The sequence below is a fragment of the Alosa alosa genome, chromosome 12 (genome assembly GCF_017589495.1).
Source record: "Alosa alosa isolate M-15738 ecotype Scorff River chromosome 12, AALO_Geno_1.1, whole genome shotgun sequence".
Lineage (NCBI taxonomy): Eukaryota > Metazoa > Chordata > Actinopteri > Clupeiformes > Clupeidae > Alosa > Alosa alosa.
The window spans coordinates 2873995-2894558 of NC_063200.1; the positions used below are offsets into that span (position 1 = coordinate 2873995).

General features: G+C 46.1%; 1 protein-coding gene across 1 annotated transcript in view; it reads left to right on the plus strand.

Moving 5' to 3' along the window:
- The window catches only part of nup214 (nucleoporin 214), a 113244-nt gene that overhangs the window by 77774 nt on the left and 14906 nt on the right, over positions 1 to 20564 (plus strand). The window contains 2 exon segments of the mRNA XM_048259276.1: positions 3197 to 3352; positions 12270 to 12441. Of these exon segments, the coding sequence (XP_048115233.1) occupies positions 3197 to 3352; positions 12270 to 12441 (328 nt within the window).

Below are 20564 nucleotides of genomic sequence, written 5' to 3' on the forward strand. Positions count from 1 at the left end.
ACTCACCCCCACTGTGTCCGACTCACCCCACTATGCCCCAATATGCCCCACTCACCCCCCACTGTGTCCGACTCACCCCACTATGCCCCAATATGCCCCACTCACCCCACTATGCCCCACTCACCCCCCCACTGTGTCCGACTCACCCCCCCACTCACCCCCCACAATGCCCCACTCCCCCCCCACAATGCCCCACTCACCCCCCACTATGCCCCAATATGCCCCACTCACCCCCCTATGCCCCACTCACCCCCACTATGCCCCACTCACCCCACTATGCCCCAATATGCCCCACTATGCCCCACTAACCCCACAATGCCCCAATATGCCCCACTCACCCCCACTATGCCCCACTAACCCCACTATGCCCCACTAACCCCACTATGCCCCAATATGCCCCACTCACCCCTCTATGCCCCACTCACCCCCCCTCATGCCCTACTCTGCCTCATTCAGCCCCGATAGCGTTATTCTGATGGGCTACACTGAGACAGCCAGAGGGCTAGAGTTTCAGATACCGGTCATCACCATGCAGATGTCTCTCTCACACACACACACACACACACACACACACACACACGCACACGTACACTCAAAGGCTCACTTGCTTTGTGTCTCTCTCTAACACACACACACACACACACGGTACACTCAAAGGCTCACTTGCTTTGTGTCTCTCTCTCACACACACACACACACACACACACACACACACACACACACACACACACACACACAGTACACTCAAAGGCTCACTTGCTTTGTGTCTCTCTCTAACACACACACACACACTCAAGCATACATTTCAACACACACAGAAAACAACTCTGCTGCCCGAGGTGCAGGTCTGTGTGTGTGTGTGTGTGTGTGTGTTGAGCTCTCCCTCTTCTCTGCAGAGTGTAATGTGACTCCATTACTGCGGCCTCTTAAATATAATCCACCGTCATGACGAGTTAACTCCCCATCTGCCACTTCCCTCCCAGCCCCTCTCTCTGCACCCTCCCTTCATCCTCCTCCTCCCATCCTCCTCTTCCTCTCCTCCTCCTCATACCCCAGCCTCTCCTCCCCCATACCTAGCCTCCTCCTCCTCCTCCTCCTCCTCCTCCTCCTCCTCTTCCTCCTCCTCCTCCTCATACTCTAGCCTCCTCTTCCTCCTCCTCCTCCTCATACTCTAGCCTTCCTCCTCATTCTCCTCCTCATACTCTAGCCTTCTCCTCTTCCTCCTCCTCCTCCTCCTCCTCATACTCTAGCCTTCTCCTCCTCCTCCTCCTCCTATACTCTAGCCTTCTCCTCTTCCTCCTCCTCCTCCTCCTCCTCATACTCTAGCCTTCTCCTCCTCCTCATACTCTAGCCTTCTCCTCTTCCTCCTCCTCCTCCTCCTCATACTCTAGCCTTCTTCCTCCTCCTCCTCATACTCTAGCCTTCCTCCTCATTCTCCTCCTCCTCATACTCTAGCCTTCCTCCTCATCCTCCTCCTCTTCCTCCTCCTCTCCTCCTCATACTCTAGCCTTCCTCCACCTCCTCTTCCTCTCCCGCACTCTTCTTTTCTCCTTTTCAGTCTCAGATGACTCCTCCTCTTCCTCACCCTCTTCCTTCCTTCCTCTCCCCCATCTTCCTCATCCTCTTCCTCCTCCTCCTTCTCACCCATGACCTCTCTTCCTCCTTTATTCCTCCTCCTCTTCCTCACCCCTCCTCCTCCTCCTCCTGTACCTGACTGTGGTCCTGCTGGTCACCCCTCCTCCTCTTCCTCCCTTCCTCCTCTTCCTCCCTCCTCCTCCTCCTGTACCTGACTGTGGTCCTGCTGGTCACCCCTCCTCCTCTTCCTCCTCCTCCTCCTCTTCCTCACCCCTCCTCCTCCTGTATCTGAGTGTGGTCCTGCTGGTCACCCCTCTTCTCCTCCTCCTCTTCCTCTGTTATTCCTCCTTCTCCTCTTCCTCACTCCTCCTCCCCCTCCTCTTCCTCTTCCTCTGTTATTCATCCTCCTCCTCCTCCTCCCCCTCCTCCTCCTCCTCTTCCTCTGTTATTCATCCTCCCTCCTGTAGCTGAGTGTGGTCCTGCTGGTAGGAGAGTGCAGATTGATTCTTAATTATGCCCAAAGAAACATCTCTCGCTGGGAAAAGCTTTCCCCTCAGCAAGGAGGACATGTTTCACTCTGAGCACACATACACACACACACACACACACCTCACTCTATTCCCCTGCCTGTTTTTTTTAGGGATTTCAGGAGGTAATTTTTTTGCTTTGTGCATGTGTGTGTGCAGTCGGGTGTGGGTGTGTGTGCATGAACGAGGTGTGTGTTTATGGCTATGCGGATTTGTGTGTGTGTTGGAGTGAGAAGGGGTTTGGGGTTTGTGGTGCATGTCTTAATGAAGGCGCTTGTAACCTGCGTACTTTGTGTCATACGGCTTTGATGTCAGGTGCATGCTCACACTAGTAATAACTAACTTTATTTAATCGTCTTCCACTATAGCTCAGCTATACTTAAGTCAATGAAATGTACGTTATAGTGATAAATTCAGTCTTTTGTCAGGTGTTAATTTGTAATGGTGTCTTCCATGACCACAGAGTTGGAATCTGCCAGACCAGTGTGCCAAATGAAGTGTGAGCTTTCTTAGGAGGCCCAGATAGCCGAGAGTTCTCCAGTTCTGGGCCGTATGTCCAGCCGTGTCCACTCCACGCTCCAGGCTGCCTGGATATGGGTGCGCTTCGTAAGGCTCATTTATGCTCAACGTTAAAAAGCTGATATGGATACGGACAGAGTTTCTCTCTGCTCTCTGCGTTAATTTTGTCACTTCTTTTGATCGTTCGCTTCAATCCTCTGAATACGGACACAACGGATTAACGTATGAAGCGTGTCTATTTACATGAAGAGTGTTAGAGTGTACACTTTAGGCTCTCCGTTCTGCCTGGGCTGCCCATACTCATCAGGCAGGAGAGCCCAGCACCTGTGCTGCTGTAAGGCACTGCAGCTGGCACTCGCTATTAAAGGAACCACCATAACCACCATAAACACCATAAACAACACACACTGATTACATTTGCCCAGAACTGCAACCGATTTCTGTGTTTTTCATGTAGGTCCCATTTGCTATATCTGAGGGGGTTGTGCCCCTTCTCTTCCTCTCTGTTAAGGGTCCAAGAATTTGTGCATCGGTGTTCCTGACCTGTGTGTGTGTGTGTGTGTGTGTGTGTGCAGGCTCCAGCGGTCTGTTTGGGAACAGTGGGGCCAAGAACTTCAGCTTCGGGGGCTCATCCTTTGGGGAGCAGAAACCCAGCGGCACCTTCAGCACTGGGGCCGGCAGTGTCGCTACGCAGGGGTTCGGATCCTTTGGGTCCTCACCCACTAAGCCAGGTACACACACACACACACCTCTCCCACTAAGCCAGGTACACACACACACACACACACAAACACACACACACACCCACACCTCCCTCCCACTAAACCAGGTACACACACAAACACCTCCCTCCCACTAAACCAGGTACACACACACACACAACACACACACACACCTCCCTCCCAGTAAGCCAGGTACACACACACACACACACACACACACACACACACACACACACACACCTCCCTCCCACTAAACCAGGTACACACACACACACACACACACGCACACACACACACACCTACACCTCCCTCCCACTAAACCAGGTACACACACAACACACACACACACACCTCCCTCCCAGTAAGCCAGGTACACACACACACACACACACACACACCTACACCTCCCTCCCACTAAACCAGGTACACACACACAAACACACACACACACCTCCCTCCCAGTAAGCCAGGTACACACACACACACACACACACACACACACACACACCTACACCTCCCTCCCACTAAACCAGGTACACACACAAACACACACACACCTCCCTCCCACTAAACAGGTACACACACAGGGGTTCGGATCATTTGGGTCCTCACCCACTAACCCAGGTACACACACACACACACACACACACACACACACACACACACACACACATTGAGCTATGGAGAGGGAAGCATGGCCACACAAAACAACATGATGGAAGAAATTATTAAAACTGGTATTTTTGGACATGACAATAAGTAATGATGTTTTAGGGGCATACGAATGGTAAATATCACAAAGTCTCAAATTAACCAAATCAAAGGCGATAATTATGTTTGATTGGTACAAAACAAAAGGATAGGGCAGGAGTACAGAATCAATTGAAATAGCGTGCAGACTTTACTCAGTCAGCCTAGTGGGAAGCAGAAAGGTCTGAAGCCTCTAGGGTACTTTTCCTCAAGTGGGTGAGCAAGCGCTTTGAGTTTTGCCAACAATGCGTCACCGTGAACAATTATTAAAATAAGATGAAAATTCAGCCTACTGACTGCTCATTCTTTGGCTGTCACACCAAACCCCAGTCTCTGTTATGAGCTCACAGACACACACACACACACACACACACACACACACACACACACACCTTTCTCTCCTGTGCAGTGGCATTTTGATGAATGACTGATATGCGTTGACCTTTTGTGCCAGTGGTAATTAGCCTTTTCAAGTGCGCGTTCCTGCACGCAAAACTCTTACCCGCAAAGGCCTGTTTATTCAGGCTTTCGCTAAGCTGAGGCAGCCTCCGTCTCTGACTGACTCCCACCCACATGAATACAAATTGACACACACACACACACACACACACACCACACTGACACGCAAACTTCTAATACAGCTCCTCAAATGTGAAGGAATATGAAAACATTTATTGTGCAATATGTTTCCATCATGACTAAATAACTGTGTTGCATATTTATGCAGTGCTATGTGTGCACATTATCAATAATAATATATTTATGGCAGTGCTATGTATGCACATTATCGGTAATAATATATTTGTAGCTTCGGTGCGCAGTTACTTTATGTGTGCACATTATCAATAATAATATTTATTCGGTGCTATGTATGCACATTATCAATAATAATATTTATTCGGTGCTATGTATGCATTATCAATAATATATTTATGGCAGTGCAGTGCTATGTATGCACATTATCAATAATAATATATTTATGGCAGTGCTATGTATGCACATTATCAATAATAATATTTATTCGGTGCTATGTATGCATTATCAATAATAATATATTTATGGCAGTGCAGTGCTATGTATGCACATTATCGGTAATAATATATTTATGGTAGTGCTATGTGTGCACATTATCAATAATAATATTTATTCAGTGCTATGTGTGCACATTATCAATAATAATATATTTATGGCAGTGCTATGTATGCACATTATCAATAATAATATATTTATGGCAGTGCAGTGCTATGTATGCACATTATCAGTAATATATTTATGCAGTGCTATGTATGCACATTATCAATAATAATATTTATTCAGTGCTATGTATGCATTATCAATAATAATATTTATTCAGTGCTATGTATGCACATTATCAATAATATATTTATGGCAGTGCAGTGCTATGTATGCACATTATCAGTAATATATTTATGCAGTGCTATGTATGCACATTATCAATAATAATATTTATTCAGTGCTATGTATGCACATTATCAATAATAATATATTTATGGCAGTGCAGTGCTATGTATGCACATTATCAGTAATAATATATTTATGGCAGTGCTATGTATGCACATTATCAATAATAATATTTATTCAGTGCTATGTATGCACATTATCAATAATAATATATGTATGGCAGTGCTATGTATGCACATTATCAATAATATATTTATGGTAGTGCTATGTATGCATGCTATGTATGCACATTATCAATAATAGTGTTACTATGGACTTTGCGGACAACAGTGGGCAGCTGATCATATACCGCTTTAATCCCCCTGCCCAAATTCTGATTGCGAGTTATGGATTATGAATTCTGTGCTGCTATCACAGCCAATTAAACTTTAGACACCCACAGCAACTTTAAAGACCACTGAACCAAACACTCCAGACATGAATGAAATAAGCAGTTTATCAACAAGGCTATCACGATTTTAGAACAGTTATATTCATGACGCTTATGCTACTGTTACAACGGTAGGCTACCGCACTTTTTAATGGCTGCGTCAGGTTATAACAAAGGTAGGCCCTAGGCTACATGACGCTGTTAATTAAATTCTTAACAAACTATAACATATATATTTTAATTCTGTTTCAACATTCATGGAGCAAATATTTATGACCCATTTCTGGCCAAATTTCACAGCTTTCAAGTCAAACATCTTTGTTGTGCGTCCCGGTTTGTGGAAGATAGAAAATGTTCTGATTGTTGAAGTTCCCTCACTCTTGCATAGTAAACAAATGGAATGTTGGAACATTCCATTCCCCAACACACAAGCGAAAGGTCGGGTTTGCTTTTGATAAGTTTTGCAGTTTTTTTCAAAAACCTTGAATCCATGTCATAAGATGGTTCCTCACATAACACATCACGGCATTACACACTATGTGCACACACGTGCAGGCCAATGTTTCACGGAATTTATTATTTTATTTTTTGCAGTGACAAGTTCAGACCTCGGGCTGCAGGTATCAATGGATTGTGATGTATACCGTCTCCAGCCCTAGTATCACCAAGACACTTTCGGTATACATTTTCCATACATTTTCCGGTATACATATCTGTATATCTGTTCTGTTTTGGAGATGCAACGGGACACATATATTATTTAACAGAGTTATATGCCCCCTACGGTTCAATTCACAGACCTGAAGTCGATACGTCAGTAATCTATAATTTGCAAAAGTTTCTCATTGCGTGGCAAACTGCATTCTCCAAACAGCTCCAGAGAGCCAGTGCATGGGCCCTGCCACCTCTATGAACTCATTAGCACTTCCGTGCTACTGTAGCAAAGCACCGATAGGTTGATGTGCTCTGCATGCAAATGAGTTCGAGGAACATGAGAACACATTTCTAACCTCATTGGAGATTAGCAAGACAGAGAACCACATTTTGAGGAGGCGCTGCCGTCTCTCAGGCTATACGAGAGAACATTTAGGATATGGGTACAAAATATAGACCGTAACGTTTAAACAAAGTAGGCTAGGCCTACAGCCCACAAGCATCAGTCCTACTGTGCTACAGCAGTCAACTGGAGGGACTCTTGCGTATCTGTTGCTAGCAGCCTATGCAGCCCATTTCTAAAACAAGCCAGTCTCTTGCTGTTGCTTGTCAACAACAATTTGTGATTTAAAATAAACAAACGCTCCCTAAGAGGCTAATAATAAAAGCTGTCGAGTCACATTCGTGGGTGTATTTGATTACTGCCTCAGGATTCTGTCACAATGGAGAAAATGTTGCAATGTGATAGGCCTACTCCGTTATAGGCTATTCAATAATATGTTCCTATTTAGGAAGCAACGTAACTATTGAAATCTATGAAACATCACACACCACAGCACCACACAGGCGCTCCACACACTAGGGCTTTGACTCCGAACTTCGTTAATCGAATATAATTCGATCATTTTAAAAATTAAAGATATTCAACAAATTTTAGAATCTCTTAATATCTCGATCCTGTAGCCCAGGAAATATTTTTCTATAAATGTATTTGGTTGTAGCCTAAACGCTTGTTTTCAGTTCAGATTCCCGAGGTTTTTTCTGCCTGGTCTGAAAATGAAATCGCGAGCTCATTAGCAAAGGCTATTATTGGCCATCTGGGCCCTGTAGGTTAGCATCCTGGCTGGTTCCGCGCTTAGTGAGCAGCTCCCTACATAGACATTTTATTTTAAACCTTTCCTTCTCTGATTTTAATCACCTTAGTTATCAATCAAAGCAAACAGGGAAAAAAGAAATGGCAACACAATCATTAAAAACACTAAATAAATAAATGTGCAGATAAGTCTGAATGAAAAGCAGCACTGGTTGAAGCCTTGAAATATTGTGTCAAAGTAACGCTGCTTAATTTATCATAGTCTATGGTTAGACTGTTCAGTTTCCCCACGCAGGTTTAAGTTTCAATTGAATACTTTTTCTCCTTTGGGACAGGCCCGCTTGAGTCTTGGAAAATACTTTTCCATTTGCATTGGGATTGAGATGGATTAGAATTTAGCAGTCAATTTGAATGCAGTAGTTTTGAATAAATTGCAGCGTGCTAACATGCTAACCGGATTTAATAGCAATTTAGCCAGTCGTCCTCCACACACACACACACACGCTTCTACACACACACACACACGCCGCATACACACACACATTGCTTACACACACACACACACACACACGCTTGCTAATAATACACACACATACTTCACACACACACGCGCTTACATTAATAATAATATTAATTCTACATTAATAATACTTCTGTTATTAATACACACACTAATATCGCCTTTACACACACACGCCTAATATTAATACACGCTACAGCGTTTAATAATACCGCTGCGTACACACACGCCACGCTTCTACACACACACACGCTTCATTACACACACGCAGACGCTTCACACACACACGCTTTCTACACACACACGCACGCTCCACACACACGCACGCTCCACACACACACGCTCCACACACGCACACGCTCCACACACACACGTACGCTCCACACACGCACACGCACCACGCACGCTCCACACACACGCACACACGCACGCTCCACACACACACACACGCACGCTCCACACACACACACACGCACGCTCCACACACACGCACGCTCCACACACACGCACGCTCCACACACGACACAGCTCCACACACGACACACGCTCCACACACACGCTCCATTGGCCCTCTCGGCCCCAGACTCCCTGAGGAGTGGACCTCTCAAACTCCTGCCCCTCCACTTTCAGCTCCTGCCTTTCTCACACACACACACACACACACACACACACACACACTCCCCGGCCTCCACTTTCAGCTCCCTCCTGCCTTTCACACACACACACACACACACACACACCCGTCCCTCCACTTTCAGCTCCTGCTCTTGAAGTCCTGTCTTTTAATTTCATGATTTTCTGCTGAGATTCTGGTCTCTCTCGCTTTCTCACACACACACACACACACACACACACACACTCCATTTACACACACACACGACGCTTCCACACACACACACACGCACGCCCACACACACACACACGCGACGCTTCCACACACACACGCTACGCTTCCATTATTACACGCAGACGCTTCCACACACACACGCTACGCCCATTACACATCACACGCTTCGCCCACACACACACACGACGCTTCCACACACACGACGCTTCCACAATACGCATCGCCAATAACGCACGCCTCCACACACACCACACACACACACGCCGCTCCACTAACGACGCTTCCATTACCACAATAATAACACGCCCACACACGCGACGCCCACCACACACACACGCGCCCACACACGACACACGCCCACCACACACACGCACGCTCACACACACACACGCTCCACACACAATGACACAGCCTCCACACGACACACGCCCACACACACGCCCATTGGCTCTCTCGCCCCAGACTCCCTGAGGAGTGGACCTCTCAAACTCCTGCCCCTCCACTTTCAGCTCCTGCCTTTCTCACACACACACACACACACACACACTCCCGCTCCTGCCTTTCACACACACACACACACACACACACCCCTGCCTTTCCCTCCACTTTCACACACACCCGTCCTGCTCTTCATGCTCTTGAAGTCCTGTCTTTCAATTTCATGATTTTTCTGCTGAGATTCTGGATCTCTCTCGCACACACACGAATAATACACACACACACACACACACAGCATTGAAGCTCAGTTACTCTCCTGAGAAGCATGAAGATCCCACAAACACAGTTTCACTGATCTGATCAGGAGATCTCCCTAGCCTCTTCAGCATTCTCTCTCTCTATCCATCATGCTGCCTACCTCTCTGTCCATCTCTCTATCTCTCTCTTTCTGTCCATCTCTCTCTCTCTGTCCAATCCAAGGCTGTGGCCCGCTGAATGTAATCTAGTTACATTAGTGATCAATTATTCAGTGGTCTGTGCATGCTCTGTGTGGAGCGGGCTGTAATTTCAGAGGCCCCCGCACAACACACACACACACACACACACACACCCCTGAACAGCCCCATCGCCTCAGCGATCAATACATATCAGCGACGACACACACTCACAGTTAGGGCGCTTGTGTGAAGACAATTTGTTAACCGTCACGCTGATACTATAGAGGTTCATGTAGAAACGCTGTTTGCAGTCACTGCTTGTCTGTGTGTGTGTGTGTGTGTGCGTCTGTGTGTGTGTGTGTGTGTGTGTGTGTACTATTATTGGCTACCATCTGCTTTGGATAATAACACTATGCACTAGCTCTGCTTTGGATAATAACGCTGAGTGTGTGTGTATGCACTAGCTCTGTGGATAATTTAACGTGTGTGTGTGTACTATGCACTAGCTCTGCTTTGGATAATAACGCTGTGTGTGTGTAATATGCACTAGCTCTGCTTTGGATAATAACGCTGTGTGTGTGTACTATGCACTAGCTCTGCTTTGGATAATAACGCAGTGTGTGTGTGTGTAATATGCACTAGCTCTGCTTTGGATAATAACGCCCGGTGTGTGTAATAATATGCACTAGCTCTGCTTTGGATAATAACGCTGTGTGTGTGTGTGTGTGATGCACTAGCTCTGCTTTGGATAATAACGCAGTGTGTGTGTGTGTGTACTATGCACTAGCTCTGCTTTGGATAATGACACGTGTGTGTGTGTGTGTGTGTAATATGCACTAGCTCTGCTTTGGATAATAGCATGGTGTGTGTGTGTGTGTGTGTGTGTGTATTATTATTGTGTGTGAATATGCACTAGCTCTGCTTTGATAATAACCTGTGTGTGCCTGCACATATAATAACGCTTACCACATATGCCTGTAAGCAACTGCTTTGGATAATGACACAGTGTGTGTAATATGCACTAGCTCTGCTTTGGATAATAACGCAGTGTGTGTGTGTGTGCTATGCACTAGCTCTGCTTTGGATAATAACGCAGTGTGTGTGTGTGTGTGTGTGTGTGTGTGTGTGTGTGATATGCACTAGCTCTGCTTACCTGCTATGCCTGCACATATAGCTTACCCGCTATACCTGTAGCTTAACTGCTATGCCTTCACATATAGCTAATTCAGCTACTATGCCACCATACCTGCTACCCGGGCTTAGATAGATAGATAGATAGATAGATAGATAGATAGATAGATAGATAGATAGATAGATAGATAGATAGATAGATAGATAGATAGATAGATAGATAGATAGATAGATCCCCAGGGGAAATTCAAGGTCTCAGCAGCATACAGACAACACAAACACATTCTTTAATAGCAGAAAGAGTAATTAAAGTATATAATATAAAAACACAACTAAGCAATAAGGACAGTAGAAGATAAAGAATATGCTAAATATACTAAAATACAAATGATACTAACACTTAAATACAATACAATATATACAAATATACAAAATACAATGCTGTGGATGGGTGACACTCATTGTCCAAGATATTGATCAGTTTGTTCAGGATATTGATCCTTTTTCGGGGTCCAGATTTGTGATAGTGATGCACTCCAGTTCAGCTCCCACTACAGCTGCACATGTACACCTGCACACGTAGCTTACCCGCTATACCTGCACATGTAGCTTACCTGCTACACCTGTAGCTTACCCGCTATGCCTGCACATGTAGCATACCCGCTATACCTGTAGCTTACCTGCTATGCCTGCACATGTAGCATACCCGCTATACCTGTAGCTTACCCGCTATGCCTGCACATGTAGCATACCCGCTATACCTGTAGCTTACCTGCTATGCCTGCACATGTAGCATACCCGCTATACCTGTAGCTTACCCGCTATGCCTGCACATGTAGCATACCGGGCCATACCTGTAAAAACCTGCTATGCCTGCACATGTAGCTTACCCACTATACCTGAAGCTTACCGCTATTCCTGCACATGTAGCATACCATTTATACCTGTAGCTTACCTGCTATGCCTGCACATGTAGCATACCCGCTATACCTGTAGCTTACCCGCTATGCCTGCACATGTAGCATACCCGCTATACCTGCACATGTAGCTTACCTGATATACCTGCACATGTACTGATTAACTGCAGCTGTATTGACTGTATTAGAAATAAAATGATTATTTTTAGTTCATGTCAATGCATGCTTACACTGTAGTGACTTGGTGATGAAGCTTGTGTGTGTGTGTGTGTGTGTGTGTTTCACAGGTGGGTTTGGCAGTGCTCCGGTGTTTGGCAGTCCGCCAGCGTTCGGTGGAGCCCCGGCGTTTGGGGCAGGCGCCGCGTTTGGTTCGAGCCCCTCCTTCAACAGCCCCATGGCCCCCAGCGCCGGGAAGGTGTTCGGAGAGGGGACCGCCGCCGCCAACATGGGAGGATTCGGGTAAGAGTGTGTGTGTATGGGAAAGTGTTTGGAGAGGGGACCATGGGAGGATTCGGGTAAGAGTGTGTGTGTATGGGAAAGTGTTTGGAGAGGGGACCATGGGAGGATTCGGGTAAGAGTGTGTGTGTGTGTGTGAGAGAGAAGGTGTTTGGAGAGGGGACCGCCGCTGCCAACATGGGATGATTTGGATAAGAGTGTGTGTGAGTGTGCGCATGTGAGAGAGACCGAAGGTCCTGGTACTTTCGATGGTATGGCCAGTGCCCAAATGACAGGATTCGGGTAAAGTTCAGATAATAACTGGCGGTGTGTGTTCAAGGGTTATCGTCATGTACGGATTTATCAGTTATGCATTACTTGTGCTCAAGAGCCAGCTCAACTTTGAAGAAAAAATTAAACAGTAGTACTGGGGTCAGCGAGGCTCTGCTTGGTCCTTCTACTGCCGCGCTGGATCTACTTGGTCTTTCTACTGCAGCGCTGGCTGTAAAGGTCCTGAACAGTTGGTAACAGTCCTTGTAATGCACTGCCCTGACCTGACCTTTGCCGAGCTTTGCGGTCATGGCCGGTGCTGTTGCCATACTATGCTGTAATGTTGCCAGTCAGGATACTGTCAATGCTACAGCGGTAGAAGTTGGTCAGTATTTCACTGTCCATACCAAACTTCCAGAGCTACCGAAGAAAGAAGAGTTGCTGTTTTGCTGCCTTTATTCTCATGTCCACCAGCTGCACGGCTCAGTCTGGCTCTGTTTGGCAAAGCATGGTACTGTAGTTTTTGGTAATCCCTGGCCTGCTTTGCGTTTCCACTGGTAGCAGCACTCTTACTTGGTAGGCGGGGTGTATGTTGAGTCACGTATATTAATAGTTCAGTCAGAGTCTGTTTACTCATATTAGACTTTCTCTTATTCTGTGGTTTCTGTTGTTTCATGTCATATTTTGTTAATATAATGAGATAACAACTTTCATAAGTATTCCAAATACTTAAATATAAATACTCTTGTCCAACGAAACATTCTAAGTATTGTTAATATTTGTCAATTTCCATTTTAGTTTGTGCATTGGTCAGCTAAAAAGTAGCCTAGTAGGGTACTATGATTGAAATGGAGGTCGAATGAAACATTCCAGTTTTCTCTGAGTGCAAGTGACAGACATCACAAAACATAGAAAATCTTAACCTCCATCTATCAGCCAAATATCTTCCTGTTATGTCCTTTTATCAGAGTTACAGGTGATAAATGATTTATGGTCTAAAGTAAACTTAATTAACGATTTTAAGTTTCTTCCGTTATTAAAGTTATTCTGTTATTCATTTAATGGTTCAATATATATATTATTCAGTAGACTATTTTGTGTTCCCCACAATCCCAGACTTTCATATTGCATGATTGATTAAGGGGATGCTAAACAGGCTGGCAAATGTTTATGGTGGGACAAATGTAAACACAGTTTTAGAAAGATGTAAATATATTTGGGGCTATCAGGTAGGGGATCGAGTTTTGCCATGTTAACCTATGAAGACTGACAGGCTGTGGGTCATGAAGGGCACTATTTTACTATGTTTATACAGTATTTCAAACTATAGAAACATGATCTAATTGGGAACACTTATTATTCTAGCTATACAAATGGCAGAATAATCCATTTGTACCTAATACTATTGTACCTTTTGAACAATGGGGACTGACATAATCGCGTGCAGTTCAGTTGGTGGACATGGGGCATTTGTGACCATACCTTTATGGTGTGACCAGCTCAGATCCTCGCTGATGTTAGTTCCAAGGAATCTGAAGCAGCTGACACTCCTCTGCTGTGCCCCAATGTAGATGGGGGTGTGCTCCTCTCCCTGCAGTCTCCTGTAGTCCACCATCAGCTCCTTAGTTCAGCTGACGTTGAGCAGCAGGTTGTAGTCTTGGCATAAGGATGTCAGGGTTGCCACCTCTGCTCTGTAAGCAGACTCATCATCACTCGTGATACAGCCGATTATGGTGGTGTCATCAGCAAACTTAATTGTGGTGTTTGAGGTGTGAGTTTGCCATACAGTCATGAGTGTACGAGTGAAGCAGGGGGCTTAACACACATCCCTGCGGGGCACCAGTGCTGAGTGTTCGAGTGGATGAGATGATGTTACCCAGCTGTACCGCCTGTGTCCTGACAGTCAGTAAGTCAAGGATCCAACTGCACAGAGAGGAACTGATGTTCAGGTCTCTCAGTTTCATGATCAGCCTGGATGGAACTATGGTGTTAAAAGCGGAGCTGTAGTCGATGAAGAGCATCCATACATAGGTGTTTTTCTTATCCAGGTGAGCGAGAGCAGTGTTCAAAGCAAATACTATTGCATCATCTGTGGACCTGTTTGGCGCATTGGCAAACTTCAGAGGGTCTAATGCAGAAGACAGGGAGGATGTAATATGATCTTTAACTAACCACTCAAAACACTTCATAACAACAGAGGTGAGAGCAACAGGGCGGTAATCGTTAAGACGGCTCACTGTTGATTTCTTAGGGACTGGAATGATGGTGGACCTCTTGAAACATGCGGGGATACCAGACTGAAGCAGGAGAGGGGGGAATAGGTAGATAGGGAGGCTGTACATGAAGACCACTGCCAGTCCAGATGCACAAGTCTTGAGAACGCGACCCGGGATGGTGTCAGGTCCTGGAGCTTTATGTGTATTCACCCCATAAGAGGATTTACACACCTCTTTCAGATGTCTGAAATGGACAGCAATCTTGCTCCATTTGCTGAGACTGACCTGATGTCATTCTCAAAGCGGCCATAGAAGCAGACCGCTCTGCTCTGCAGCCCCATGTCCCTGGTGTTGGAGCAGCTGTAGTGTGACTTCACCTTTTCCCTGTACTGTCTCTTAGCCCTTTTAATTGAGATAGAGATCGATAGATAGATACTTTATTGATCCCCAAGGGGAAATTCAATTGATCTCCTCAGTTCAACGTGCTTTACTGTACTCACTTGGGATGTCAGAATGGAAGGCAGTTGTTTGAGGTCAGAGTGTTGAACAGACCTCTCCATTCACCCATGGCTTCTGGTTAGGAAAAGTTTGTACAGTCACCCTCGGTACAATGTCATCAATGCATTTGCATTTGTAACCCGTTACATACTCAGTGTAATCAAAACTCCCCAGTCTGTTGTGTGGAAGCAGTCACGCAGTTGCAGCGTCTGATAGGTCCGTGCAGCGCTGTCCTCAACCAATCACAGCCTCTGCCTGTGGGATATGTGTTTGGAGAACCAATCACAGGCTGCTTACATTTCAGCATCTGCCTGTGTGATGTGTTTTTGGACGCAGACCTCAGACAGAGGGCGGAACTCACTAGACCTCACTCAGCAAGGCTGCTCCCGGAGATAACAGAACATAAAAATGTCCATTTTCACAACTGGTGGAGAAATGAAATAATTTGGAAATGTCAAGTCTTAGATAGCCACTAGTTTGGAAATTTTGGCTTGGTGAAGACATCCCATCATAGTCTGTTTATCTGGCTTGGTAAAGACGTCCCATCCGATGTCATGTCAGTTCATTCAGGAATCAGCCGTCCGTGGGAGTGCAGTGTGGCAAGAAACCTGACTGCTGCAGGGATTATCTCAGGCAGGATTAAACTCCCATCATATTTGGGTGGGTGTGTGGGTGTGTGTGTGTCATCTGGCCCTGACCCGGCCTGCGTCCAGCAGTGCCCCTCCAGTCAGATGCCACCTGGGGACTTGATGTCATCTGGTGAAGACGTGCCACACCCCACCATCTCTGTTACACACACACACACACACACACACGCACACATATGTGCGCACACACACACACACAGCCCGTGTCCAGTGAAATTGATGTTGCGGAGGAGATAATCCAGAGAGCCATGCCCTTCCCCTGCCAACAGATTAAGCTGGCACCATGGCTCCGGAACACACACACACACACACATAATCAGTGTGCCTCCACCCCCCCCTCAGATAGCCGCTTACCTCACACCTCTGGCCTGCAGAATCTGATTTCTCTCTCTCTCTCTCTCTCTCTCTCTCTCTCTCTCTCTCTCCCTGTATCTCTCTCTCTCTCCCTGTATCTCTCTCCCTCTCTCATTTGTTCTCTCACTCCTTTACTTCATTCTCTTTTCTCTGGTTCCCTGTCCTCTCCATCTCTCCATCCTCCGTTCTTGCTCTATCTCCCCGTGCGTGCGTGTGCGTGTGTGTGTGTGTGTCTGTGTGTGCCCACCTCTGATCTCTTCCTTCATTCTGCCGGTTTGGGCCTGTAATCCAGCGGGACTGACAAGTGCCATTTGGCTGCTGCAGGTCACTGCTGGCACACTTCACTTCACTTCACTTCACTTCACTTCACTAACGTTCCGACGCCCACGCGTCTTCAGAGTGTATAAATATAGTCAGTCCTTTTAGGCAAGTCCCGCCACACGGCGGCCATATTGTAACACTTTTTGGGCACTTATCTATTTTGGCAGAAGTGCACGTGCGCAAAGCTTCATGACACCACCCTTGCTCCAGCAGCAAGATCACAACACATGGTTGGCATGATGTATTCACATGTCGACTTTTTTGCAGCGGAAGGGGCGGGATATGTGTAGACAACTGCCAAATTGGCAGATGTAAAAATGAACCTCATGCATTTCTGTGCTTCCTCATTAGAAAGTCTCTGATATAGTATTCAAATCTGTTAAGTGTGTGTTGACTGGGGTATGTGGTCAAAGTTAGGTTGTGTAGAGAGAGAGAGAGCTCTACATCAGAGATGTGTGTGTGTGCGTGCAGTAAGCACCGGGGTGCTTGATGTCTGTTTTTAGCGGTGGCCATGTTTAGATGGCAGGTGGCTCTATAAGGACCTCTCAGCTGTGTGCCCAAAATGAGCTCCAGTATTGGGGTCAGAGGTCAGCGCCTCTCCGGGTCATCTCCTCCGAGATCAGATTCACCAGATTTCTTACCCCTTACACACGCGCATGCACACACACACACACATGCATGCACCACATACACACGTCCTCTTGTGTCTTTGTACCCTGTCCTCTGTGGTCTTTGTTGCATTGCATTGACTAATGCCAGGGCCAGAAGATTGTGTGTGTGTGTGTGTGTGTGTGTGTGCTCCTGACATTAATCTAGTCTTGCGCTTATTGCACTACCCTCATGTGGTAAGGTGCAATACAGTGAGGACACTTGTTTTAATACATTAATCACATACTGATCATGTTGATAAATTGAAATCTGTGAGTGTAAATGATTGTACGGACAAACGGATATTTAAATATGCAGATCATGCCAACTAATACTTATCTTATGCCCTCCACCTGAACAATATACAGCCCTACACACACACACACACACACACACACACACACGTCCTCTTGTGTCTTTGTACCCTGTCCTCTGTGATCTTTGGTTAGCATTGCATTGACCAATGCCAGGGCCAGAAGAGTGTGTGTGTGTGTGTCTGTCTGTGTGTGCCAGCAGCAAGATCACAACATGGTTGGCATGATGTATCCACATGTCGACTTTTTGCAGCCGAAGGGCGGGATATGTGTAGACAACTGCCAAATTGGCAGATGTAAAAATGAACCCCATGCATTTCTGTGGAGGATTTTTTGAGTGCTGTGCTTCCTCATTAGAAAGTCTCTGATATAGTATTCAAATCTGTTAAGTGTGTGTTGACTGGGTTAGGTTGTGTAGAGAGAGAGAGAGCTCTACATCAGAGATGTGTGTGCGTGCAGTAAGCACCGGGGTGCTTGATGTCTGTTTTTAGCGGTGGCCATGTTTAGATGGCAGGTGGCTCTATAAGGACCTCTCAGCTGTGTGCCCAAAATGAGCTCCAGTATTGGGGTCAGAGGTCACGCTCCGGTCATCTCCTCGTGATCAGATTCACCAGATTTCTTACCCCACACACGGCCAAGATGCACACACACACACACACATGCATGCACCACATACACACGTCCTCTTGTGTCTTTGTACCCTGTCCTCTGTGGTCTTTGTTGCATTGCATTGACTAATGCCAGGGCCAGAAGATTGTGTGTGTGTGTGTGTGTGTGTGTGTGTGTGCTCCTGACATTAATCTAGTCTTGCGCTTATTGCACTACCCTCATGTGGTAAGGTGCAATACAGTGAGGACACTTGTTTTAATACATTAATCACATACTAATCACATACTGATCATGTTGATAAATTGAAATCTGTGAGTGTAAATGATTGTACGGACAAACGGATATTTAAATATGCAGATCATGCCAACTAATACTTATCTTATGCCCTCCACCTGAACAATATACACACCCACACACACACACACACACACACACACACACACACACAGCCTTTGCAGTGGCTGAGTAGTGTCATCACTAGGGCTGCGGATTGTGTGTGTCTTCACCTCATGTGCATAATAATTCAGGACTGCTGTTATTAGCACGGCCTTTGAAGTCAAAGGGGTTTGTGCTCGGTGCTCCCCATGCCTCATAGGTGTGTGTGTGTGTGTGTGTGTGTGTGTGTTTGTCTCTGTAATCCACTTGCATCTGGCAACTGCAGTTTAGTATTGGCAGCTTTCCCTGTGTGTGTGTGTGTGTGTGTGTGTGTGTGTGTGTGTGGAGCGTGTGCCTGTGTGTGTGTGTGTGTGCCTGTGTGTGTGTGTGTGTGGAGTGTGCCTGTGTGTGTGTGTGGAGCGTGTGTGTGTGTGTGTGTGTGTTTTTATGTATGTATTTATTTATTTATTCAACAGCACAGTGTGTGTGTGTGTCTCCCACTTGCTCCATTCTGCTTTCTCTGTCACCGTCGTTGTGTGTGTATATGTGAGACGTTCTTAAGTGTTTTGGGGTGTGACGGTGTACACACACACACACACACACACACACAACAACACACAGGAACGGTTTATATGTGAGTGAGAAAGAGAGGGAGTTGGTGTGTGTGTGTGTTTATTAGAAAGAAAACTCCAGGAGAAAGGCTATTCAGAATTTCCCTCTCAGGCTTTTGAGATTAAAGAGCTGCTGTACACACACACACACACACACACACACACACACACACAAACACAAACAAACAAACAAACAAACACACACATAGTGAAGGGTTTTGTTTCTCTGTTGCTGGTCCCCAAATGAGTGTGAAAGTCATAAAAGGCTTGCTATCTTCATCTGTTCAAGTCCGGGGAGAATACCCTTTCTTACCGCTGTGATCTCGCCCTCTCCTCAAATACCTCAAAGCCTGATACACACGCACACACACACACACATACGCAAACACACACATACACGACAGAACACACATACACGACAGAACTACTCTCAACAACACCAGGAACCACATTGTGCACTAATTTGATTCTGCTTTAAATGAGAGTTTGTGGTTTATTATATTTAGAAGTTTATGGAAACGGTGTCATTAAATGAGTTCATGTACTGAGAACCCACTTGTGTGTGCACTGACCCACAGATGTGTGTGTGTGTGTGTGTGTGTAGGCGCAATATGCACTGGCCCATAAGCACGCAGGTGCACCTCGACCCACAGATGTGTGTGTGTGTGTGTGTGTGTGTGTGTGTGTGTGTGTGTGTGTGTGTGTGTGTGTGTGTGTGTGTGCACTGACCCACAGGTGTGTGTGTGTGTGTGTGTGCACTGGCCCACAGGTGCTTGTGTGTAGCGTGGTGTTGCGTAGTGTTAGATTGACTAAATGTTTTTTCCAATTCATTAAATTAGCATTAGTTGGTGATGGATGGTATTAAGGCATTGCATTGCATTTGGCATGTCCTACAGACTGCAGGCCATAGTGTGTGTAGTCTCTGAGGACTAGTGATTAGTGGTCCATAGTGTGTGTGGTCTCTGAGGACTAGTGATTAGTGGTCCATAGTGTGTGTGGTCTCTGAGGACTAGTGATTAGTGGTCCATAGTGTGTGTGTGGTCTCTGAGGACTAGTGATTAGTGGTCCATAGTGTGTGTGGTCTCTGAGGACTAGTGATTAGTGGCCCATAGTGTGTGTGGTCTCTGAGGACTAGTGATTAGTGGCCCATAGTGTGTGTGTGGTCTCTGAGGACTAGTGATTAGTGGCCCATAGTGTGTGTGTGGTCTCTTAGGTCTTTCACTGCTGTACGTTTGTGTAGTGAGCATCATGGATGGGAGTTTGTAGTGAGCATCATGGAGGGGA